Raw genomic sequence first — 26,642 nt, 5'->3', positions numbered from 1 at the left:
CCAGCCCTGAGTCCAGGCCCCGTCCTCGATGCCTGGCCTACTGCTTTCGAGGCCTTTGGATTCCGTGTGCTGCTCACACTTTGTGAGTTTGCGTGCAAATAAATTAAAGTTCAGGGTGCGCTTTATAAAAGTGAGGTGGAAGCCAAAAAAAGTAAGACAATAATTAGATGCGGTGATGATTAAAAAGCAATGAGTAATATGTGCATTAGGCTGAATTTAAACCCCAAAGTCACTGGCAGCTGAATCATTCCTGAAGTTAAGTTTATTGCTACAAATAGACAACAGCATCAGGATTTTTAGCCCTCAGAGATCTTAACGTTCTTTGCTAATTTCAAATACACATTCTTTTCTCTTTTAGCATCACGATAGGTGATATTCTGCAGGCTTATATTGCAAGGTTTTAAGTAAAATTCTAGAAACATAGCCACCCCTCAGCTTTTTCATGTTTAATCATAGGCATATAAATAAATAGTTAAAAGTATAGTTTTTAAAGGAGCAGTGTTAAATAATATTTAATATAATTTATATTTAATATTAAATTATATACTAAACATAAATAAGTATACAGAGTGTGGAGACAGAAGAAAGGGGAGACAAGGAAGAATAGGATGACAGAGTGAGAGTGAGAAAAAGTCAGAGACAAACAGAAGGACAGAGATGGCAAGAAAGACCATCAGTCCTAGAGAGTGAAAGACAAACAGAAAGACTGAGAGGAAGAGGCAAAGAATCAGAGATTGGGAAACAAATCCCAGGGAAATTTACAGGAAAAGTCTTTTTTAACCATTTGCAGGAGATCAAATAGTCAGTTATATTTTATATTATGTATGACTCAATTTGTAGGAATGTTTTATTCTGTTCTGGTTTCATAGTTGTTAAGTCACACATCATGGATCATGATGTGGAGATGCCGGTGATGGACTGGGGTTGACAATTGTAAACAATTTTACAACACCAAGTTATAGTCCAGCAATTTTATTTTAAATTCACAAGCTTTCGGAGATTTCCTCCTTCCTCAGGCAAATGTTTCAAGAGCTGAAACATTTGCCTGAGGAAGGAGGAAATCTCCGAAAGCTTGTGAATTTAAAATAAAATTGCTGGACTATAACTTGGTGTTGTAAAATTGTTTACAATCATGGATCATGGCAGACACTGGAAGTGGCACTTTTCACATTGTTGATATGTGATGACATCTAAAGTGATGGATTAACAATAATGATTTAATTACAAGTTTATTTAGTAAAATAATCACAGCTAATTGCCTGGAAATGACAGTCACGTATTACATGTCAGTGACAAATAGCGTACACTGATACTACCAGTGGTAGGGCATTCTCTGGCTTTTTAGAGCGGAACTTGTGCGATTTGGTAGTATGCTATGGAACTGGAAGCGTTACCGGTTTAAGATGAAGACTGCTGGGTCATTCTCAGTCAAGCTCTGCTTCCCACACTGGCCAGGAGTGATGTAATGGCTCAAAAACATGACTGGAATGCTTAGGTGATGTGATAAACCATGACAACAAAACTCAGTTTATATGATCATTTGAATCCTGCTATTGAGTAACTCTCCAAACATTCAATTCTGGAGGAGAAACTGTGACAATGGATTTCGACCAAGAGCCTCGAGATAATCAAATGCCCAACAAGCCATTGACAGATTAACATCATCTCCTGCTAAACAAAGCCCTAACTCGCACCTCGCAGGAATGCAGTTACACAATAGGAAGCACACAGAACGGAAACTTGGCATTTTGATATCTACAATGCCGATGGTAATCCAAGATGATGGAGTGAAATGGAAAGGAACTGCACGTCAACAGGACGAATACAATTTTAAAAATGTGGCAAATCTTCAGTGTACAAAGAAATTCTCCAATCCCATACTAAGGTAGTTATGCACAAGCTTTCTCTTGTGTGATCTCATAAACCACATACTCTCAGCCAATTCATATTTAACTATTCAATCACCACTGCAGAGACACTATATTTGTATTTACAATAGAAACTTTCTAATCACAGCACAGAACATATACAACACAATCTTCGGCCTCATTTTGTTTCATAATCGAAAAATTCTCAAAAATTTACCTCTGCCTTAAAACATTTGTCCTTACCCAAAACGATGTGGTTAAAGATACAGTAAACCCACTCACAGGAACTGGAGTAGGCCATTCAGCCCCTCGATCCTGCTCCGCCATTCAATTAGATCACGACTGATCTGTACCTCAGCTCCAATTACCCGCCTTAGCTCCAAATCCCTTGATACCTTTATTTAACAAAAATCTATCGAACCCTGTCTTAAAAGTTTTAATTGACCCCCAGCATCCACAGCCTTTTCATGGGGGTGGGGAGGGGAGAGGAAGAGTTCCAGATTTCTACTACTCTTTGTGTGAAAAAATGCTTCCTGATTTCACTCCTGAATTGTCTGGTTCTAATTTTCTTATGCCCCCTTGTTCTGCATTCTGCCACCAGAGGAAATAGTTTCGCTGTATCCACCCTATCGAATCCTTTTATCATTTTGAACACCTCGATTAGATCACCCCTCAATCTTCTAGCCTCAAGGGGGCACTAACCAAGCTTATGCAACAAATTTCTTTTTCTTGAACTGTGAAGAAGTTAGTTTGTACCCACAAAACACGGAAACAATCTCTATTCCGATTTTTTCAGTTTTCTCTTTAAAGTAGTTATTGCTTCGCTTCTCCTATCCCATAGGGAGTCTGAGCACACACTTCCTTTCATTCCCCTCTCCGCTGGGATAGTGGAACGGCCCGAATGCAACAGAGCTTCCGAAGCCACTTTTGCAATGAGCTGGACTTCCCTTTCCCATGAGGCCGGCCCACTGTGTTGACTGATGGATTTAAAATACATTTAGAGACTGAAATCCAGGAGCTGACCTGTTATGGATAATGTTTTGAGTAGGTGCAGGCAGTGGGGAACTTTAACCACCACCAGCGCGTATCAGAGGACTATTTCCATTGTGCCTCCAGATTATTGCAGTGGATGTCTTGAGATGTAAAGTGGGTTATTCCCAACCAGATGGCCATGGAGATGACCAGCAGGTGATAGCGATTTGGTAAGCCTGTTTTAGACTGCGCCCTAATCTCTTTTCCAATGACTTCCATCAGCCTGTTTCACATTATTGGTGCAGATCAATTTCACCCCCTAGTATTCCTTGTTTTGATGCAATGTTTTAAGCTGACGGCCAGGGTGGCGGGGGGGGGGGGGGAGAATAGGAATGGAGGAAGCTTACCTCACGACAAGCGCACCGAGTGTTTGAAGACGAGTTATGCAACAGGCAAGCAGAATGCTGGCTGAGGACCTGTAAAAATATTCCTGCCATTTTGCATTTTGTAAAGCACATCTTGATCATGTCAACAGAAAATTGTGTTAAGTTAGCCACCAAAATACTTGACCCAATATTCAGAACACAGGCAAATTTATGCATTACTGTAGGCAACTTACACCCAAGGATATACGTGGACAGGTGCAGAGCAGTGGCAAAACCACACGCAAGTATAATTTAAGTGAGGAAGATGACATTCTGCGCTGTTCTGGCAGACATGGGGAGCTGATTTTCACCCCTGTCCTTGTGTGGGAACCGGGACAATAGCGCAGTCACAATCAGCATGCAGAATTTGCCACCCCCATTCCTGCCGTCGTTCCTCCTGCCGCCATTTTGAAATCACAGGGGGGCTGGGGGCAGCCTGTGATTTTGTGCCCATCACCATAGAATCATACAGCACAGAAAGAGGCCACGCGGCCCGTCGTGCCTGTGCCGGCTCTTTGAAAGAGCTATCTCCAATCAGTCCCACTCCCCCGCTCTTTCCCCAAAGCCCTGCATGGCGAGATTTCTATATACTCCTGATTTCCCAAGATGGGCTCCCTGTGAGCTGCACTTCCCACTGGGAGCACCGGATTATTAAATCATTCCTAGGGTATCAAACAGATTTTAAATGATTTTTCCACTCCACTCCTGTTTCTATGCTTTCCATTGTATGGCTATAACCGGTGATTTAATAGTAAGTCTAGAATAGAAATGCATTTTAATTGCATAGCTATATTACTCTTCAACAGATGGCCCTTTGGGATGATTATCACATTGAAGAAATAACAGAAAACAAGTGATAAATTTCCTCATTTAGAGTTAGAAAGTCCAAAACAATTTCTGGTAACATTGTCGGCAACACAACAGTAACTTCTTCAGCAAGAGCTGAACCTATAGCTCAATTGGCAACCCATTCACAAAGCTAATACCTGACCTCTAGGAATCCAGAGTTACTTGGCCCTTTTTTTTCTGAACTGTGTTGATCCACTTGGTAACATGATTGATTCATATTTAGAACTGGATTGCTGAAACTACACAAAAAAAAACTTCGAATGGCAGTGGTCCCCAGACTGAATTTAATGCTCTACTTTACAGCACTGTCTCATTGTGTAAATGAAGTCAAAACAGTTCTAAGCCATTTTGGGCTCAACATTACTGTTGACGATTATAGCAATTGAATGCGTAACATTCCAGTATTGTAACAGGGGGACTGCCCCCTTTTTTAAAACTGATTAATGTCTTCATTCAAATAGCTGACAAAGCAATGTGGAGCTAGGTTTGGCCAACTTTGGGGAGGGGGGGGTGGTGGGGATGTCGAACATGAGACTTAGGGTAGGAAGGAGACTGAGCTGGGAAATGGAGAATACTGACTTACCCTTGTCCAAAGGCTGAGCCAGGAACCACACAGACTTGCAGGGTGAGGTTGCCAACTCTGGTTGGGTCAATTCCTGGAGGTTTAATCACATGACCTCCCTCCTTGACCGCCCCACCCCCACACTCCCGCCATTGATCCATCCTCCAGGCGCAAGGCTAATTGGAAAGGGAATAGACTCTTTGTTACCCAATTGGGTTAAGCTTGACCGTTAGTGAATCAGCCTCCCCTCCCACCCAATATTTTTATAAATGAAAGTGTTCAAAGAAAATGAAAAAAAAACACAATTTTGTTAAGTGCCCCTGTGGTTTTTCTCCTGGGTTGCTGGCAGCAGTATCCTGGAGAATAATCTTCAATTCCTGGAGACTCCAGGACAATCCTGGGAGGTTGGCAACCCAATTGCAGGCCAAACCTGGAGGCCAAAGACGGGACAGAGGTTCCTGGGAGCAAAATGGAGGCAGTCCTCCAAAGTCTCATTACTGAACTCAAAATGATTGGGGGGTGGGGGTCATGACCTTCCCTGACCCCACCACTGGGACAAAGTAACATCCTTTGAGTGAGCTAAGCATTTCGCCACTATTATCGCCAACAGTAGTGTCTAACCTTTTGTTTCATAGGTACCCTTTAAGACGGAAGTTGCACACCAGGAAGACAAGAGAGGCTGAACTAAAAGACACGTCCAGACAAAATTGCTAAAAGAAAATCTTTTCTCTGTTAAAACTTGGAAAAATTGTGCACAATGAGTACTGAAAATGTCAGAAATTCATCTGAAATAACATGTGTAACATCACAAGTCTTGAACATTAGTCCCACTTTGAATTAAAGTACGATGTTTACTCTGTAAGGTTAAAGGTCAAATCATCTGAGCTTCATGGTATGAGATGATATGTTTGCAGTCCTGAGGTACCATTAAGGTGTTCTTGTGGAAGCCAATTTGGTTTTCTCCCAAAGGAGACATCTCACTTCATTGTGTCTTATGAAGTGGCCATTCCCGTTCCTTAAAATACTTCTTCAGCCCCTGCACGTTGACAGGTGGGAAATACACTCCAATCCGTTTCCGAATCCACCACTTACCATCTGCAGCATGGTTACCAAGGGGCCTGCTGAATTTGTAGCGATAGTGCTCGCCCCTTATCCACCTGTCGACAGAAACAGATCGAGTTATTGTGGCTGCCTACCGTCAAACCTTGTATGGCAGTGCGCCAAAACCAACATCGACTGGATGCTACAAGTGGCTCAGCACTTATGGAACTGCACGCGCGCGTGTGTGTGTGTGTGTGTGTGTGTGTGTGTGTGTGTGAGTGAATGAGAATCACAATATAATTCTCAAAAGGATGTGCAAAAGGCTTAGAACTCCTAATAAATAATTGTACTTATCTTTTTAATTGTCAGCAATAGAAAACAGTTCAGATGCATCATTCATGACAAAGATAATCTGAAGAGAAGTGGTGGATGGAAAGTGAATACCAAGCACTGCTTGGCATAGTGTGGTTGAAGACACACAACGGAGCGAAAGACCATGGACATAATGGACAGACAAACCATTGGACCATATGTGATGGAGGACAGTGGCAAAAATAATTTTAACCCGTTTAAAATAAACAGGTTAAAATTGCAGGCTGATGAATTTCATATGAATGTGTTAATGCGTTCACTACTAATATTACAGCTAAAATTAAACCTTTTGTTTGGAAATAAGAGCTTTACCACTGAATACTATTTAGTCTTGTCTCCAGAACAGTAACATTTCCAGCTTAGTTGGTCAGATGTTTGACCAGAAAGAGCCCTTGATAACTCAACTCTGTAACAGCAATTTTCTTCATGTCTCAGAAAATGAACCCATTTCAAATCAGAGTCATCGACAAGTTGCTCATGAGCTGCAAAAAGCCAGTTGTTCTTGAGAAAAAAAAACTCAGTCAATTTTTCCAGTTTACACATAAACCAAGTGTAAGTTAATTAAATCAATAATTCTGGAAGATTCTTCTTCCTCCCCCCACCCCTTACGCTGGATGGAGATGCACCACAGCTAGTCCAATCTCTCTGCGGAGACTGTTAGAACAAGTTTGAACAAGAAGTTCTTGTCTGCACGCACCAGGAAAATCCCACTTGTCAACTAGCGATGGGAACCAAGTTACTTTACAAACTTGAGGAGTTGAAAAATAAAAGGACTCGCCAAATCTGTTCAAAACTGAGTGCTGCTCCCATATTTGGAGAGGCTCTTCAAGCAATCTCCCGCACGTCTGGCCAGGATCAGAGAAAACAATCGTCATCTGTAGGAAAATCCTTCTCTCACTTCAAGCCCTCAACTGCCAACTCTGCAACACAATCTTTCTGATCTTGCTCCATTTTATCAATATTACTATAATCACTGCTTGGCTCTATAAACTCTTGTTCCTTCCTATGTGCTCACAAGGAACATAGGAAGAACATAAGAACAACAGTCGGCCATTCAGCCCCTCTAGCCTGTTTTGGCATTCAATTAGATTATGGTTGATCTGTATCTTAACACCATCTACCTACCTTGGTTCCATAACCCTTAATACCTTTGCCTAACAAAAATCCATCAATCTCAATTTTGACATTTTCAATTGACCCCCAGCTTCAACAGCTTTTGGGGGGAGAGAGTTCCAGATTTCCACTACCCTTTGTGTGAAGAAGTGCTTTCTTGGGAAAATCGTGCCATCTCCGACTCAAATTCATTCTTTCCAAGGACATCAAACTGTAGAACCCCTTACCTCCCTCAGTCTTCCCTTTTTGCTTCTTTTATAACCCAGCATGAGACAACCTAGCCATTACGACTTGATTCAGCTTTGGACAAGGCCTTTAGACACAGCCTGGAACTTAGAGGGCAAGGTTTTTCACTGAACTCACCTAAATGACCATTAGTTGCCTGGCCAGACTGGCGGTCAGAAATCCCGCCACTCCACACCCCATTGGGCAGCAGGGCTCGAGGGAGTTTGGCCACCATATCGTGACTATTTTGTCAGTTGCAAATGTTCAATGTCCAGTGATGTATATGGCCAGATTCTGCAGTGACAGGAACTGCAGGATATCACTGAACTAAATCTACTTAAAGACCCAGGGTCACAGGCAGTGAGGACTTTGATTTTTGAAAGGACCTATGTAACTTCAAAATTGGAAAAACAAATTGTTTTTGTCTTTTTCATTCTGTGAAAATAAATCTACAGAATCATTTCCTCCTCAAGGATTCCCACAATCCTATGAGCACTGTTGAATTTTGCAGGGTCATTTCTGGCCCAATGTACTGGTTTATAAGGGGCAATTAACTCTTTCAATAGCCCAAACACAGACTTAGGCTTCAACCCATCACAGTCCCGTCGCATGCAAATGATAATAAGGGCGGGAGGGTTTATGGCTCCAGCTAATTTCTCTCCATTCCCACCTCTGAATCACCAATGGCGATGCAGACAAGAAAGCAGGAGGTGGGAGGGAGACTGTGGCAATGGGAGGCAAGAGTACTTTATTTGGTTGCTAGTTCGGAGAGCTGGGGAGTTGTCCCTCTCCCAACCCTGCTGCTGGGCTCTTTTAGAGCCAATTCAAAATTTAGCACTGGCACACTAACAACTTGCATTTATATAGCACCTTTAACATAGTAAAACGTCCCAAGGTGCTTCACAGAAGCGTTACCAGTCAAAATTTGACACCGAGCCACGTAAGGAGATATTAGGACAGGTGACCAAAAGCTTGGTCAAAGAGGTAGGTGTTAAGGAGCATCTTAAAGGAAAGAGAGAGAGAGGTAGAGCGGCTTAGGGAGGGAATTCCAGTGCTTGGGGCCTAGACAGCTGAAGGCACGGCCACCAATGGTGGGGCGAAGGAAATCAGGGATGCACAAGAGGCTACAATTGAAGGAATGCAGAAATCTCGGAGGGTTGTTGGGCTCGAGGAGGGTACAGTATTAGGGAGGGGCGAGGCCATAGAGGGATGTGAACACAAGGATGATAATTTTAAATTTGAGGCACTGCTGGACCAGGAGCCAATGTAGGTCAGTGAGCACAGGGGTGATGGGAGATTAAGGAGCTTGTGCTCTCTTTAATATTTGCCCTTCCCATTACAGGCCCTGCACTAAGCGTTCCACTCACGAGAGAGCAGGAGAGACCAGGACACCTGGGACAACTCCCCTGCTCTTCTTCAAAATAGTGGCATGAGATCTTATACATACACCTGAGAAGGCAGAAAGTACCTTGGTTTAATGCTTCATCTGAAAGACGGCACCTCTGATAGCGCAGCACTCCCTCAGTACTGCACTGAGAGTGTGCTCTAGTCTCTGGAGTAGAACTTGAAACCACAACCTTCTGACTCAGAGGCAAGAGTGTACCAACTGAGCCAAGGCTGACAATGTCGCTCTTGAGGAAAACGCCGTCTCAATATCTAGGCTCACACATGAAGAATGGCCATTTGGATGGGGTCTCAGAGGGCTGCCAGAACTAAAACCTGTCAGGAGTCACTACTTTCAGGAGTGGAGGGGAGAAAATTGGAAAACAAAGTATTTCTTGATCGAGTAGCCTTCTGCTTTAAGTCACAGCTCAATCCATAACAAGACCGCAAAGAGACTCAACTCTAGGAGGCTGAATAGTAGTTAACTTTGCAAAAGAATTGGGGCCTTTTTGAGTCCATTATGGACTTAAAGGATACCCACTTGAAGAAGCCATTTCAGCTCCTCTCCCCTTGCTGAGTTTCTGAAAAAGAAAGGATTTAAATTAAAAGACATAACCGTATTCTGATATCTCAGCAAAGTTCAAGGCAGCAGAGATTTGTGATAACTTCCATACACATCTTACTGCATCACTAATGATGTTTACTCTTATCCTAATCCTGAGATTGTACAAAATTCTAAAAAATTAATTATAACTTTTAAAAAAAAACTCATTATTGTTTGCAGTAAGCCTCACTGTTGTCTGATGTGAATGTCTCTTATTGTAAATCACAAATGACTCAGGGAGAAAAGATTTGCAAGATTTACTGACCTGAATCAGATCTCATTGTCAGTCCCTCCTATTTGCATTTACTTCCACACTGATACAACCCCACTAAGTTCCAGTTGTTGGGAAACCGTATTTAAAGTTGCAACCAAATTAAAAAGTTGAACTCCCACCCCCACCACCATCCAAAGGCTGAGCCGGTGAATGGACTAACCTGTATGATACTCAGCCTTACAGAACAGGAAGGCCCCAAGTCTGATTATTAGTTAGAAGGACAGTAAAACCGAGTGTTGCAGACTGGCACATTCCAAGGTCCAGGACTACGTGCTGAGGGACGCACTGAGGATGGGTGCGGCCGCCGCAAAGGCTCTGTGGGGAAAGGCAACCGTTTAGAGCCTTCCCGCCATTGTATACCGAGGGGCTGCAATCAGGGAAAAATCCCCTCGGGCAGAATGTAAAATTTTAATTGATGTAATGTAACTGTAATGATTCGGTAATGAACCTGTAAAGAATCTGTAATGTACCTGTTATCAAAAATGTGTATTGAGTGTATTGCAATGAGGCACCCTAGAGTGTCATGAACTGTAATTATGTCCAATGTGTTTCATTGAACTGTACTTGATGTAACCTGCAAATTGTATAATCTGTATTGTGTACGTTTGGAATGTGATATGAGAACTGTATTGTATGTATTGCTGCAAATTTTATGAATAAAGTATATTTTTTGAAAAAAAAAGTAAAAAGAAAGACTTGCATTTATATAGCGCCTTTCACGACCTCAGGACATCCCAAAGCACTTTGCAGCCAATGAGGTATTTTCTGAAGTGTAGTCACTGTTGTAAGGTAGGAAATGCGGCAGCCAATTTGTGCACAGCAAGGTCCCACAAACGGCAATCTGGTGATGACCCGATGGTCTGCTTTAGTGATGTTGGTTGAGGGATCAATATTGGCCAGGAAACCGGGGAGAAATCCCCTGCTTTTCTTCGAGATAGTGTCATGGGATGTTTTACATCCAGCTGAGAGGGCAGATGGGGCCTCGGTTTAATGTTTCGTCCAAAATTCGGCACCTCTGACAATGCAGCATTCCTTCAGTACTGCACTGGAGTGTCAGACTAGATTTTGTGCTCAACTACCTGGAGTGGGACTTGAACCCACGATCTTCTGACTCAGAGGCAAGAGTGCTGTCAACTGAGCCACGGCTGACAACAGAATCTCAACTATAGTGATCCTGAGCAAGGAAGAAGAAAACCAGCCACAGTTCCCATTACCAATCATTATCCAATGATCCCCACTGGAAAGTGTAGTTGCGAGGACAAGGTTGGGCTGGCTGTAATGCCCCCATGGTCAAACAGCCTGCTAACACTCAGTGGGCGAGGCTGGCACATAAACAATGACCACGTGGGCAAAATGCAAGAGGGAGAGTCAATGGTTTCGAGAAATGAAGGGGTAAAATGGGGGAACAAGATCAAAGAGATTCAATAAAAAAATAACAGTGTTATCTTCTTGAAAGAAAAAGTTTGACAAACTTAAAAAAAAGTGTTTACAGACATGAGCCAAACGCTTCATCGCTATGACGATTCCTCTCCCTCATCAAACTAAAAATAAACAGGGGACTGCCAAACACTTTTTTATGAAGACAGTGGCCCTTTAAAACAGCAACCCTCCTTTCAAAGGAAGGTTTTAAAAAATCGATTTCAATTCCAGGTCTGCCTTTGGGTGATTTCTGTGTACACAAGCTGAGTTTTAAAAAAAAGTTTGCTTAAAGGAAAAGTAGCACAAGAGAAAAGGCTGAAGAGGTTAAAATGACAGCTACTTCACCTTCATGTTGTTGTGGGGGGGGGGGTTTACATGTAATCCTATAAATGACCTGAGAAAAGGGAGACTGCAGCGTTTAATCTTCCTTAAAGATTTTGTTTTGTTCAAAAAGGATTTGAAAGTCAGCAATATTCTGTCCTTATCGCAAAGTAACCAGAAGTGAAGTAACACTTAATGAACAGAAAGTTTTATCTGCACGTTGTTATGACATGGGCAAATGCCAGGTTAATCTTTACTATGGCTTAGATAATTCCTACAGCGCACCTGGCAGTTTGGTCTCATTAAAACTGAGTGCTCAATATCTGGTGATCACTGAGTCAGAATTCCCCCCCATTAATATTCAAGTCCTGAGCAGTTTGTCACACAAATCTACCTGGCATGACTGGAAAGCTTTAGGGGAGTGGGGGGTGGGGGTGGGGGGCGCAGAAGAGATAGGATTGACTGCCGAGTAACAGTGGTGCGTCCCTTTTCGCACAAAACACAAGCCCCTGCATTGGTCAGGTCAGATACAGTAAGTAGGGAAGGGATATTTTCCTGGTTCTGTTCAGGTGCATCTCCTGGTAAGTCCACACAGGAATTAGATTGAAGGCATCCATGGAGAGTCTGTTGGTTACATATACCACCTTTTTCGGCCAAGGATGACTTGGGCCCAGAGGCCAAATAAGGCTGGCGAAACAAAGAGAAAGAAAAAAAGAAAGAACAAACTTGCATTTATATAACACCTTTCATGGCATGACTTTGCAACCAATGAAGTACTTTTTGAAGTGTTGTCACTGTTGTAATGTAGGAAGCGCATCAATCAATTTGTGCACAGCAAGATCCCATAAATAACAAAGGGATAAATGACCTGATAATCTGTTTTAGGTGTTGGTTGAGGGATAAATATTGGCCAGGACATCAGGAGAACTCCGCTGCTCTTTGACTAGTACCATGGGGTCTTTTACAGCCACCTAAGAGGGCAGATGGGGGTCTCGATTTAACATCTCATCCAAAAGACGGCACCTCCTTTAGTACCGCACAGAAGTATCAGCCTGGTTTGTGTGCTGAAGTCTCTGGATGGGGGGCTTGAACCCACAACCTTCTGACTCAGAGGCGAGAGTGCGACCAACTGAGTCACGGCTGACAACTGCACAAAGACTGCAACACCGTACAACAATCTTACCCGGAAAACTCCAGATCTCCATTCTGTAATCACCTAACCCATAAATCAGCGTGCAGAAACAGTCGGTAACGAGCACAACCTTGCCAGAGCGACAATTTTAAAGCAGAACTTGAATTTATCGGCAATTATTTCGTTCCTGTGTCAGATACGATTCACTTAAAAAAATACAAGAGTTCCAACCCAGGGGGATACATTTTATCCATCCGTGATTCATGATAAAGTTACAACGATCTGTTATTCCAAATGTACTATATTTACATTACTAGATTTACATTTTGTTTTAAAATAAAGAGGAAAAAAAAGTGCATTCTTCAGAATACGAAGTAAACTGGAAACAGCAACTTGAAGGTAAATCAGTGTCAGCAGTGGGAGACATTCAAAGGGGTGATTCAAGGGGTTCAGGGTTAACATGTTCCCACAAAGAAAAAGGGAGGGGCTGCCAAATCTAGAGCCCCCTGGATGTCAAGAAGCATTCAGGGTAAGATAAGGCAAAAAAAGAAAATCTATGCTAGACACCGGGAACTCAATACTACGGAAAGCTTAGAGGAGTATACAAAGCGCAGGGGTGAAGTTAAAAAGGAAATTAAGAAATCAAAGAGAGGGCATGAAAAAATATTAGCAGGTAAAATCAAAGAAAACCCAAAGATGTTTTATAAATACATTAAGAGCAAGAGGATAATTAAGGAAAGAGTAGGGCCTATCAGAGACCAAAAAGGGAAACTATGTGTGGAGGCAGAAGATGTGGGTATGGTTCTTAATGAAAACAGATGTCTTCACAAAGGAGAGGGATGATGCAGGGATTGAAGTTAAGGAGGAGGAGTGTGAAATATTGGATGGGATAAACATAGTGAGAGAGGAAGTATTAAGATTAGCATCTTTGAAAGTGGATAAATCACCAGGGCCAGCTGAAATGTATCCCAGGCTGTTAAAAGAAGCCAGGGAGCAAATAACGGAGGCTTTAACAATCATTTCACAAACTTCACTTTATACAGGCCAGTCAGCCTAACCTCGGTGGTGGGCAAATTATTGGAATCAATTCTGAGGGACAGGATAAACTGTCACTTAGAAAGGCACGGGCTAATCAAGGACAGTCAGCACGGATTTGTTAAGGGGAAGTTGTGTCTGACTAACTTGATTGAATTTTTCGAGGAGGTGACAAGGAGGATCGATGAGGGTAGCGCAATTTTTTTTTCATTCGTTAATGGGATGTGGGCGTCGCTGGCAAGGCCAGCATTTATTGCCCATCCCTAATTGCCCTTGAGAAGGTGGCGGTGAGCCGCCTTCTTGAACCGCTGCAGTCCGTGTGGTGAAGGTTCTCCCACAGTGCTGTTAGGAAGGGAGTTCCAGGATTTTGACCCAGCGACGATGAAGGAATGGCGATATATTTCCAAGTCGGAATGGTGTGTGACTTGGAGGGGAATGTGCAGATATTGTTCCCATGTGCCTGCTGCCCTTATCCTTCTAGGTGGTAGAGGTCGTGGGTTTGGGAGGTGCTGATGAAGAAGCCTTGGCGAGTTGCTGCAGTGCATCCTGTGGATGGTACACACTGCAGCCACAGTGCGCTGGTGGTGAAGGGAGTGAATGTTTGGGGTGGTGGATGGGGTGCCAATCAAGCGGGCTGCTTTTCCTGGATGGTGTCGAGCTTCTTGAGTGTTGTTGGAGCTGCACTCATACAGGCAAGTGGAGAATATTCCATCACATTCCTGCCTTGTGCCTTGTAGATGGTGGAAAGGCTTTGGGGAGTCAGGAGGTGAGTCACTTGCCGCAGAATACCTAGCCTCTGACCTGCTCTTGTAGCCACAGTATTTATATGGCTGGTCCAGTTAAGTTTCTGGTCAATGGTGACCCCCAGGATGTTGATGGTGGGGGATTCGGCGATAGTAATGCCTTTAAATGTCAATGGGAAGGTGGTTAGACTCTCTCTTGTTAGAGATGGTCATTGCTTGGCACTTGTCTGGCGCGAATGTTACTTGCCACTTATGAGCCCAAGCCTGGATGTTGTCCAGGTCTTGCTGCATGCGGGCACAGAGTGCTTCATTATCTGAGGGGTTGCGAATGCAACTAAACACTGTGCGACATCATCATCAGCGAACATCCCCATTTCTGACCTTATGACGGAAGGAAGGTCATTGATGAAGCAGCTGAAGATGGTTGGGCCTCGGACACAGCCCTGAGGAACTCCTGCAGCAATGTCCTGGGGCTGAGACGATTGGCCTCCAACAACAACCACTACCATCTTCCTCTGTGCTAGGTATGACTCCAGTCACTGGAGTGTTTTCCCCCTGATTCCCATTGACTTCAATTTTACTAGGGCCCCTTGGTGCCACACTCGGTCAAATGCTGCCTTGATGTCAAGGGCAGTCACTCGCACCTCACCTCTGGAATTCAGCTCTCTGGTCTATGTTTGGACCAAGGCTGTAATGAGGCCTGGAGCCGAGTCGTCCTGACAGAACCCAAACTGAGCATCGGTGAGCAGGTTATTGGTGTGTAAGTGCCGCTTGATAGCACTGTCGACGATACCTTCCATCACTTTGCTGATGATTGAGTGTGGACTGATGGGGTGGTAATTGGCCGGATTGGATTTGTCCTGCTTTTTGTGGACAGGACATACCTGAGCAATTTTCCACATTGTTGGGTAGATGCCAGTGTTGTTGCTGTACTGGAACAGTTTGGCTAGAGGCGCGGCTAGTTCTGGAGCACAAGTCTTCAGCACTACAGCTGGGATGTTGTCGGGGCTAAGCGATTCCACAGCCAACGGATCAGATCAAAGCTCTGCAGTCCTGCCACATCCAGTCGTGAATGGTGGTGGACAATTAAACAACTAACAAGAGGAGGAGGCTCTATAAACATCCCCATCCTCAATGATGGCGGAGTCCAGCACGTGAGTGCAAAAGACAAGGCTGAAGCGTTGTCGGGGCCCAGAGCCTTTGCTGTATCCAGTGCATTCAGCCGTTTCTTGATATCACGTGGAGTGAATCGAATTGGCTGAAGACTGGCTTCTGTGATGGTGGGGATATCGGAAGGAGGCCAAGATGGATTATTTACTCGGCACTTCTGACTGAAGATGGTTGCAAACGCTTCAGCCTTGTCTTTTGCACTCACGTGCTGGACTCCGCCATCATTGAGGATGGGGATGTTTATAGAGCCTCCTCCTCTCGTTAGTTGTTTAATTGTCCACCACCATTCACGACTGGATGTGGCAGGACTGCAGAGCTTTGATCTGATCCGTTGGCTGTGGAATCGCTTAGCTCTGTCTATAGTACATTGCTTCCGCTGTTTAGCATGCATAGCATCTCATTTTTAGGTATGCCCGGTGCTGCTCCTGGCATGCTCTTCTAGATGTAGTCTACATGGATTTTAGCATGGCTTTTGACAAGGTGCCACATGGCAGATTGGTCAAAAAAGTAAAGGCCCATGGGATCCAAGGGAATTTGGGAATGTGGCAAATTTGATGCAGGAAGCAAAGGGTAATGGTCGACGGTTGTTTTTGCAACTGGAAGGCTGTTTCCAGTGAGGTCCTTTGCTTTTTGTGGTATACGTTAACGATTTGGACTTAAACGTAGCGGGCATGATTAAGAAATTTGCGGATGACACAAAGATAGGCCGTGTGGTTGATCGTGAGGAGGAAAGCTGTAGACTGCAGGAAGATATCAATGGACTGGTCAGATGGGCAGAAAAGTGGCAAATGGAGTTCAATCCGGAGAAGTGTGAGGTAATGCATTTGAGGAGAGCAAACAAGGCAAGGGAATACACAATAAATGGGGGGATACTGAGAGGTGCAAAGGAAGTGAGGAACTTGGAGTGCATGTCCACAGATCCCTGAAGGTAGCAGGATAGGTAGATAAGGTGGTTAAGAAGGCATATGGAATGCTTTCCTTTATTAGCCAAGGCATAGAATACAAAAGCAGGGAGGTTATGCTAGAACTGTATAAAACACGAGTTAGGCCACAGCTTGAGTACTGTGCACAGTTCTGGTCACCACATTACAGGAAGGATGTAATTGCACTAGAGAGGGTGCAGGGGAGATTTATGAGGATGTTGCCAGGACTGGAGAATTTTAGCTAATGATGACAGATTGGATAGGCTGGGGTTGTTTTCCTTGGAACAGAGGAGGCTGAGGGGTGATTTGATTGAGGTGTACAAAATTATGAGGGGCCTAGATAGAGTGGATAGGAAGGACCTATTTCCCTTAGCGTAGGGGTCAATAACCAGGGGGCATAGATTTAAAGTGATTGGTAGAAGGATTAGAACGGAAATGAGGAAACATTTTTTCACCCAGAGGTATCCTTCCATTTATTGTGTATTCCCTAGCCTTGTTTGCTCTCCCCAAATGCATTATCTTACACTTCTCCGGATTGAACTCCATTTGCCACTTTTCTGCCCATCTGACCAGTCCATTGATATCTTCCTGGATGTGCACCTGAAGAGCCATGACCTGCAGGGCTACGGACCAAATGCAGGAAAGTGGGATTAGGCTGGGTGATTGATTTCTCAGCCGGCACGGACATGATGGGCCGAATGGCCTCCTTCTGTGCCGTAAACTTTCTATGATTCTATGAACTGCATTATTCCAGCACTGAAGCTTTCTGGCTGTACTTGAAGGGCCAGTCGCTTGTTGTGACCTTGCATAACATTCAAGCTCATCCCTCCAGTAATATTAACTCTCCCACCGTGGCACTTAATTGGCCTTTTAGGGGGTGCAGCGCAGATTTACCAGAATGATACCAGAGCTAAAAGACATAAATTATGAAGGCAGGCTGCATAGACTAGGCTTGTATTCCCTTGAGTATAGAAGATTAAGAGATGATCTAATTGAGGTGTTTAAGATGATTGAAGAAGTTGATAGGGTAGATAGAGAGCAGCTATTTCCTCTGGTGGGGGATTCCAGAACAAGAGGGCATAGCCTTAAAATTAGAGCTAGGCCGTTCAGGGGTGATGTCAGGAAGCACTTCTTCCCATAAAGGGTAGTGGAAATCTGGAACTCTTCCCCCCCCCCCCCACCCATAAAGCTGTTGAGTCTGAGGGTCAATTGAAAATTTAAAAACTGAGATTGATAGATTTTTGTTAGGCAAGGTATTAAGAGTTATGGAACCAAGGCGGGTAAATGGATTTAAGATACAGATCAGCCATGATCTAACCGAATGGTGGAACAGGCTCGAGGGGCTAAATGGCCAACTCCTGTTCCTACGTTCCTAACTCGCGCCAGTAATTTCCTGGTGTAGGGAGTGTTCTCCCGATCGGCTGCTGTAACGTCAGCAGGAGATCGGCACAAAATCCCAGATAGACGCTGAACGGGAATTCTGCTGATCTTCCGCTGGCCGATTGGGAGAACCCTTGAGGAGAATCCCGGCACCAGTTTTTTGTCTCCATTAGGCCTGGTTGGTGAATTATTCTATATATTTATCCTTCTTTAAGTAATGAGATTTTTCCTGACTAGCTGAAGGTCTAGCCCGGATCGCAATTATTCACCTTCATAGATGTGCGTAAACCCAAGAAGCTGCGGCTGTAGCAGCCTAGATAATGTTTGTAGTGTTTCCGAGCCGAACCCACTGTTCTATTTTTTATACCTTGGCTCATAAATGAAGAATGATCTTTTTTTAATTCATTCTCAGGATATGGGTGTTGCTGGCAAGGCCGGCATTTATTGCTCATCCCCAGTTGCCCGAGAAGGTGCTGGTGGGCCGGTTTTGATATAACTGAACGCCAGGCTCACTTCAGAGGGTAGGTAAGAGTAAACCACATTGGTGTAGGACTGGAGTCACGTTATAGAGCAGACCGAAGGACTGGTAAAAAAACATCAGTGAGCCAGTTGGGTTTTTACGACAATCTGACAGCTTCATGGTCACTTTTACTGATACCAGCATTTTTATTTCCAGATTTATTTAAACTGAATTCAAATTCTCAAACTGCCGAGGTGGGATTTGAACTCACGTTCTCTGGATTATCAGTCCAGGCCTCTGGATTACTGGTCCAGTAACATAACCACTATCGTACCCTATAGCAAGGTACGGGAAGGCTGCTGTTGACCGAGGAACTGTATCCTAGCAACAGTCAATGCCTTCAAGGGAGGGCAGGAGTTAAAATGAAGTCCACATAATATCATTTTCACAATTGATTGATTGTTAATTTTGAAAGAGGTGAAGTACATCCAGTGCTTAGAGAGTTAAAATAACAGACTTAACCCCTCGAGTACTGACTTTACATTGCTGTTACAACATGACAGCCTGCAGTGAGTATGATATCTTTGATCAACACATGAACTCTGTAGCAGCCTTACTTTAGTTAAATAGAGATTAATTACTGTCCGGTGGCAAGTACAGTTTTAAAAGCAGCATAGGCCACATTTGCTTTTAATATTTTAACCTCCCTTTAGAATAAAGACGTGAAATGCGGGTAGAAATTGTTGCAAAAAGCAAGACCTGTTGTTCGGAGGGGCAGCCAAATACTCGGGAAAAAAAATTTGGAAGAAAGAAAAGCGCAATATAACCTAAAAACCACGCGGCTATATTCGTAATGTTATGCTTAGCATTTAAGACTCCCGACAGCTGGAATTAATTCCAGAGGGGAGCAGCTGCTTTTAAGCAACAGCTGGGAGGTTTTGGAGGGAAAACGTAATCATGTCTTGTGTCAGGATTAATGGTCTTACAGTCCAGCGGGAAGTTGGTCATCCAAGGGCAAAATGAGACTTTCGTGAAAGTCTCCTTTCCTTTTGTGTAGTTACTCTAAGTCCATATTCCCCCTTTAAAGTTACGCTTTCTTTTTCTCCAGTGTCTTGTTTGTAATCGTTACACAACAACTGCTATTGTTTTAGGTTACTTTTATGAGGCTTATTCCAACTTTGCTTTGTTTTTTTCAGTGTTTTTCATTGCTGTAGACAGGTAGAAAATGTAAGAAAATCGCCTGTTTAAAATTTAGGCTGCGTCTTTATTTTTTGGGGAGTTGGCTATTTTATTTTGTTCTCCACTTTTACTTTTTCTCAGTCTCCCCATAGCAAGTGCCTCTGGCCAAGAGGATAAACAGGCAACCAACATCAAAGAATCTACCTCAATGCTAGCAGCCAACCAGGTGCTCGGGAGTCCAGCCCCAGCTATGCTCCCTCTGTGTTTTTTTCGCCCTTATTCACTGTGGGAAAGCAACCAACTGGCAATTAGAGAGCTCTGGTGCGCTGTGTGAACTTACTACCCATCCTTCGAGTTATTTACAGTGTGAAATCTACCGCTGAAAAGTATACTGTCCATTTAAAATTGTAAAAGCATACAATAAAGGCCGGTGACAGAGATGTAAAGCTGGGTGTCTTCTGCGAACATATGGAAGGTGACCCGCATGCTTAGGGATAATGTCACTTAGAGGCAGCTTGTAAATCAGAAAAGGAAAAGGTAAAAAGGGAAGGGGAGGAATGAAGGAAGGATCACCACCCCAGGACGTCCCAAAGCGCTTCACAGCCAATGAAGTACTTTTGAAGTGTAGTCACTGTTGCAATGTAGGAAACATGGCAGCCAACTTGCGCACAGCAAGATCCCACAAACAGCAATGAAATAAATGACCAGATAATCTGTTTTAGATGTTGGTTGAGGGATAAATATTGGCCAGGACACCATGGAAAACTCCCCTGCACTTCTTCGTGTCGTGGAATCTATTACATTCACCTCAGTTTAATGTCTCATCCAAAAGGTCTCCGACAGTGCAGCACTCTTTCAGTACTGCACTGAAGTACCAGCCTAGGTTATGTGCTCAAGTCTCTGGAGTGGGACCTGAACCCACAACCTATTGACTCAGTCAGAACCACTGAGCCAAAGCTGACACATTAAATAGGATTTAGGATGGAACCTTGGGACATGTCGGAGGTAGCCGTGAGAGGCGGATAGAGAAGCCCATGCTGCATATGTAGGGGCAGGTAGGAGTGGAACCATGGAACGTAGGTTTCTGCTTTCCTTTACCTACACTATCTATCTTCCATCAATTTTTTCCCTTCTGCTCACGCCCATTTTATGTGCAGGAAGAGTGGCAGTGAGTGTCGACAAGTTATTCGACTGTGGAAGGCCCTGATCCTGCCCCCAATGGGCATCACGTGCGTGCAAGGGTTGCTGGATAGCCATCAGTAGCAAGCCTCCCTAAGCCAGAGGTGCAGTTAACGCTGAGGTCAGCTATGTCAGCACAGACCGTGGATTGACCTTCGATCTTCCTGGCCTGTAAGGCTCAGCTATTCACTGCCTTCACTAGCCAAGCCATTGGCGGAGCTGCCAATTCACTTTACAATGAGCAGCACATACTGTACTTGATGTCAGTCCATTCATAAGTCAATGACTCCAAGCATGAAGAAGTTATGTAGTGGTTGTGGATGGGGGAGCACATTAGGGGCATAAGATTGGTTACATATTAGAGGGCTTATGCTGCCAATTTCTTTTTATTATATTGAAGTTATTATTAATTCCAAGTACTTATCCATAGATCATCGCAAAGTATTTAAGGACAGAAACTTACTCCAGATTAATGCCCTGGTTAAAATGGCAGAAAGAATAAATTTGACACAAAAACAACTTACATTTACATAGTGCCTTAAGCATAGTAAAATGTCTCTAGGGAGAGGCATAAAACACAAGCGTATTAAGCAATCATACGATAACATGACCAACAGTCAATTCTAGGCTTTCATCTTTAACTGTGTACAAAATAAAGAAGCATTGTGTTTGCAGTAGTTTTGTTCATGTGGCCAAGCCTCGTTTGTGTGATACTGTCACACTTTTCTTTATGGAAAACGTATATCCCAAAAACAAAAATCATATGGTTATTTGACACCCTGTTTATGTTTCATACTGTTCACCAAAGAAGACAGGCTCCTCTTGGAATATGCTAGCTCCTCATTGCTGGTGTTAGTGTGACCAGTCTGATTACAGATCAATCAGGTTTTTATTCCCATTCTCTGCTCACTAAATGCTGCTTTAATAATACCCAGCATAGCCTGGAAACAAAGTAGAGGAAATAAAAAGTTCCGACTGACAATTTAACAAAAATCTGTGACTATATTTGTACCACAGGTAATGGTTAACTATTAAAATGCCACAGTTGAGTTGACTTGCAGGATCAAGAAATCAAGTTACACTTGGTATGCATGTAAACCTGGGTTGCTGGGTCAAAGTCCTGGAACTCCCTACTTAACAGCGCTGTCGGAGCACCTTCACCACATGGGCTGCAGCGGTTCAAAAAGGCTGCTCACCACCACCTCCTCATGGGGCAACTAGGGATGGGCAATAAATGCTGGCCTTGCCATTATACCAAGAATTAATTTTTTTAAAAACCTACTTGGGAATCCTGTTGACTGCAGCTCCAGCTGCATTCCACTCTTAATTCAACTCAAAATGCACCAAATGAATCAAGATTAGGACTTCTCACCTTGGTGTTTCTCCACCCTCGAATGGGTTATGTGCCATTAGTGACAGTACGAGGCTATCGTTCGTCAGCAGTCTTCCTGCCAGGTGGATTAGCCATTCATTTTGTTCATAGGTCTGGAAAGATTATAGATACAAAATTTATTACCATACACTTGTCCAGAGATCGTAAGACCAAATTGAGCCCTGAATTTGCTGCTTTTGGTCAGGGCGGGAATTGGGGAAACTGCTGGATGGAATGGGAGAGGGGAATTAGCCTGGGTTTACTCTCCCGATTACTATTTCGTGATCCGTATGCAAAAATTGCCCATATATGGATGTTGGGTGAGGGCAGGATTGGGCTTAGCTGCGATGTCCTCCATGGTCAAATAGCTTGCTGACACTGTCCAGGCTCACACATGAAAAAAGGCCACTTGGGAAAGGTGCCAGGCGACTGCTAGAACCCAATGGAATGCACCCAACATGGTTCAGTGACTTCAGGAGAGGAAACGGTTAACACAACAATCGTCTGGTCAAACAGCCTTCAGTACTTCTATGTGCTTGTATGATTCTGACCTGCTTTATATCCCCTACAACCTCCTCTTGCTGGATAATAAGCAGTCTATTACAGTGATAGATGCTGCAGTTTATTAAGCAGGAGTTACCGGGGGAAGATTTCCTCTGTTCGTAGTCTGTGGTGAAATTGTAAATGTGTGCCTTTATACTTGCCTACGATTTCACTCCAAATAGCAAATGCAGCACTACTGTTTCTAATAGTGTAATATACTGTTTAATTCCCAGAGCTGCTTTAAAAAGGAAATAAGCTGACAGTACTGCACTATCATATATGATCCTGGACCTATATCACTATGTTACCCTTTCTTCCATCTTACGCATCCCCGATTTTCATCGCTCCACATTGGCGGCCGTGCCTTCAGCTGCCTAGGCCCTCAGCTCTGGAATTCCCTCCCTAAACCTCTCCGCCTCTCTCTCTCCTCCTTTAAGACTCTCCTTAAAACTTACCTCTTTGACCGAGCTTTTGGTCACCAATGCTAATATCACCTTATGTGGGATCAGTGTCCAATTTTGGTTGATAACGCTCCTGTGAAGCGTCTTAGGAAGTTTTACTACATTAAAGGTGCTTTTTAAATACAAATTGTTGTTGTTGTTGTGAGGGCAGAATTGTGCTCAAGGTATGCTAAGAAAAGCAATTGTGGTATTATAAAAAAGCTATAAAGAACGATAAAGACCAGGCAGTGAGAATAAGACATGGGTTCAATTTCTGGGTTTTGCTGATGATCTTATAGTTTATGGCATCACTTGATGAGCTCGGTTCACTTCTAAACGATGAACACACTGCTAGTCATCGATTAAACTATAGTTACACCTGTAAAAAAATCTGATTAATATCCAGCACTTCAGAGATAGGAACGTGATAGCTACAAGCGTTTACTTTGATTGCCTACTTTACTGCCTGGGGATTCCCATGACAAGGAACATGAACAGAGGGGAGAAAACAAAAAGTACTTCAAGAAAATTCTGATTAAAAAGGAACAATAGGGTGAAGCAACAAACTAAGGTTGCCAACCCTCCAGGATTGCCCTAGAGTCTCCAGGAATTAAAGACTAATCTCCAGGACACTGCTTTGAGCAAACACCCAGTAGAAAAATCATAGGGGCGATAAAAAATTCTGTTTTAAAAAAAAATGTTTTTTCAACACTTTTGTTTACTAGTTACAAAAATATTGGACATGGGAAAAAAGGCTGTTTGACTGACAGTCAAGAATCATCCAATCAGATAACGAAAAGTCTATTCGCTTTCCAATTGGCTGTGGAAAGGCAGTGCACCGCAAGATGGACATGTTAGGCAACCAATGGCAGGAGTGCGGGGGCGAGGCAGTTGGAGCTAGGTGGTCATGTGATGACCTCCAGGAATATGTTCAACGAGAGTTGGCAACCCTTGAACAAACTGGGAGAATCAGCATTGCTCACATTATAAATGTTTTATTGCTATTTTAAGCTCTTTGCTTGTGATTTGTAGCAGAGTTGTAAACGTGTTCTTCATATGCATGCTAACAAACAACACAAATGTGGATTTAAGCAGTGCAGGTTATCAGTACAATTGTAATGCAGTTTCTCCGGGGCAGTTTGCATGATGTCATTGAGAATGCATTAAGTTAGAGCTGACAAGTTTGTCGACGAGTGTATTTGATGAATTAAATGATCCGTGGGAAGCAAATTAGAAAACAGAAAAAAAAAACTTGGCTGCTTCCATTTGCATGAGGCTGGCAAATCTTGGAAAGTGGTTCATGCAAAGACACCAGATGTGAAGAAATCACAAGAGTCATCATCGATAAATCTTTCAGCAATTCAGGACATGCCAGCAAACACTGACTACATGCGAACAGCATCGCTTAATGACTTTAATCAACAAAATCAAACATGTCGACACAGTGGGCGATATGGTTCAGTGGCACAGGGCATGCTTTGCATGCTTACAGCTTTAGATTCAGTCCCTGACACCTCCATGTAATTTGACAGTACAAATCTTTTAGGATGGATGGATTGTGATAAACTTTCCTTGTATTTTCCTATCTTCATATGACAATGAAACATATTATCATGTGAACCACTCATATCAGCATCATGTCTCTATCATACTATTTGATAAATGCCAGGAGAACGATCGTAGAATTTCACCATGACTGGATCTTGATGGTTTTTATTCTGAATCATTTTCTCTTGAAACTCTAGGGGACAGTGTAGTAATGCAGGAACTTGAACCCACAATGCTTTAATTGTGCCAAGGAAATTACATCTAGGCCGAACACTCATGTGTTGATAATCAAAAGCCAATATCCATCTAAACTCTAGGAAACCCCAACATCATAATTAATATCATGATTTTAATATAAAGTGCTGAAAAGTACGTTAAGTTTGATGAAAGCTGAATCTGGAGAACGGACAAACTATTGTTAAGGGCTGGGGAATGACCTCAGGCTTTAGTGTCGCTGCAATGATTAAAAACATTTGCTTAAGGATCAGATCATTGTTTAAAAATCTGAGTTGGAATAACAATGTTAAGACATCAATAAGGAAAAGTAGAAGAGTAATTTGGCAGCAAAACTCCCTCCAGTATACCCAACCTCTGATAAGAACACATATTGCTCATGCACCCTTTGGAGAGAAAGAGAGAGAGAGAGTGAGAGGAAAGAGAGCAAGAGAGAGAGAGAAGATGGAGAAAGAGGAAGAAGGATAGAAAGAAGAGAGGGATAGAAGAGGAAGAGGTGAGGTAGACGATGAGACTCCTTATCTCCTAAGGGAAATAGGTCCTCCCTATCCACTCTATTTAGGCCCCTCATAATTTTATACACCTCAATGAAATCTCCCCTCAGCCTCCTTTGTTCCAAAGAAAACAACCCAAGCCTATCCAATCTTTTCTCATAGCTAAAATTCTCCAGCCCTTGCAATAGCCTCGTAAATCTCCTCTGTACCCTCTCTAGTGCAAACACATTTTTTCTGTAATGTGGTGACCAGAACTGTACACAGTACTCAAGCTGTGGCCTAACTAGTATTTTATACAGTTCTAGCATAACCTCGCAGCTCTTATACTCTATGCCTCGGCTAATACAGGAAAGTATCCCATATGCCTTTTTAACCACCTTATCCACCTGTCCTGCTACCTTCAGGGATCTGTGGACGTGCACTCCAAGGTCCCTCTCTTCCTCTACACCTCTTAGTATCCTCCCATTTATTGTGTGTTCCTTTGCCTTGTTTGCCCTCTCCAAATGCATTACCTCACACTTCTCTGGATTGAATTCCATTTGCCATTTTTCTGACCATCTGACCAGTCCATTGATATCTTCCTGCAGTCTACAGCCTTCCTCCTCACCATCAACCACACGGCCAATTTTTGTATCATCTGCAAACTTCTTGATCGTGCCCTCTACATTCAAGACCAAATCATTAATATATATCACAAAAAGTAAGGGACCTAGTACTGAGCCCTGCGGAACCCCACTGGAAACAGCCTTCCAGTCACAAAAACACCCATCGACCATTACCCTTTCTTTCCTGCCACTGAGCCAATTTTGGATCCAATTTGCCACTTTCCCTTGGATCCCAAGGGCTTTTACTTTTTGACCAGTCTGCCATGTGGGACCTTGTCAAAAACCTTGGTAAAATCCATGTAGACTACATCAAACGCGTTACCCTCATTGACACTCCTTAACTCCTCAAAAATTTCAATCAACTTAGTGAGACACGACCTTCCTTTAACAAATCTATGCTGACTGTCCTTGATTACTCTCTGCCTTTCTGAATGACGATTTATGCTATCCCTCAGAATTGATTCCAATAATTTGCCCACCACCAAGGTTAGACTGACTGGCCTGTAATTACTCAGTCTATCCCTTTCTCCCTTTTTAAACAATGGTACAATGTTAGTAGTCCTCCATTCCTCTGGCACCACGCCTGTAGCCAGGGAGGATTCAAAAATGATGGTCAGAGCCTCTGCTATTTCCTCCCTTGCTCCTCTTAACAGCCTGGGATACATTTCATCTGGGCCTGGCGATTTATCTACTTTCAAAGATGCTAATCCTCTTAATACTTTCTCTCTCACTATGTTTATCCTATCCAATATTTCACACTCCTCCTCCTTAACTATA

General features: G+C 43.2%; 1 protein-coding gene across 2 annotated transcripts in view; it reads right to left on the bottom strand.

Annotated features, from left to right (window-relative positions):
- Positions 1-4,375: 4,375 nt before the first annotated feature.
- The window catches only part of lmf1 (lipase maturation factor 1), a 469,834-nt gene continuing 447,567 nt past the window's right edge, over positions 4,376-26,642 (bottom strand). For both annotated transcript variants that reach the window (XM_068002920.1, XM_068002921.1), the window contains 2 exons: positions 22,002-22,114; positions 4,376-5,833 (listed from right to left, as the gene is read on the bottom strand). In XM_068002920.1, coding sequence (XP_067859021.1) covers positions 5,659-5,833; positions 22,002-22,114 — 288 coding nt within the window. In that variant the 3' untranslated portion in view covers positions 4,376-5,658. The remainder of the gene's footprint in view (positions 5,834-22,001; positions 22,115-26,642) is intronic.

This window comes from Heptranchias perlo, chromosome 22 (assembly GCF_035084215.1).
Source record: "Heptranchias perlo isolate sHepPer1 chromosome 22, sHepPer1.hap1, whole genome shotgun sequence".
NCBI classification, from domain to species: Eukaryota; Metazoa; Chordata; class Chondrichthyes; order Hexanchiformes; family Hexanchidae; genus Heptranchias; species Heptranchias perlo.
The sequence above is the reverse complement of the archived record's forward strand: the minus strand, read 5'-3'. Positions and strand labels throughout refer to the sequence as shown.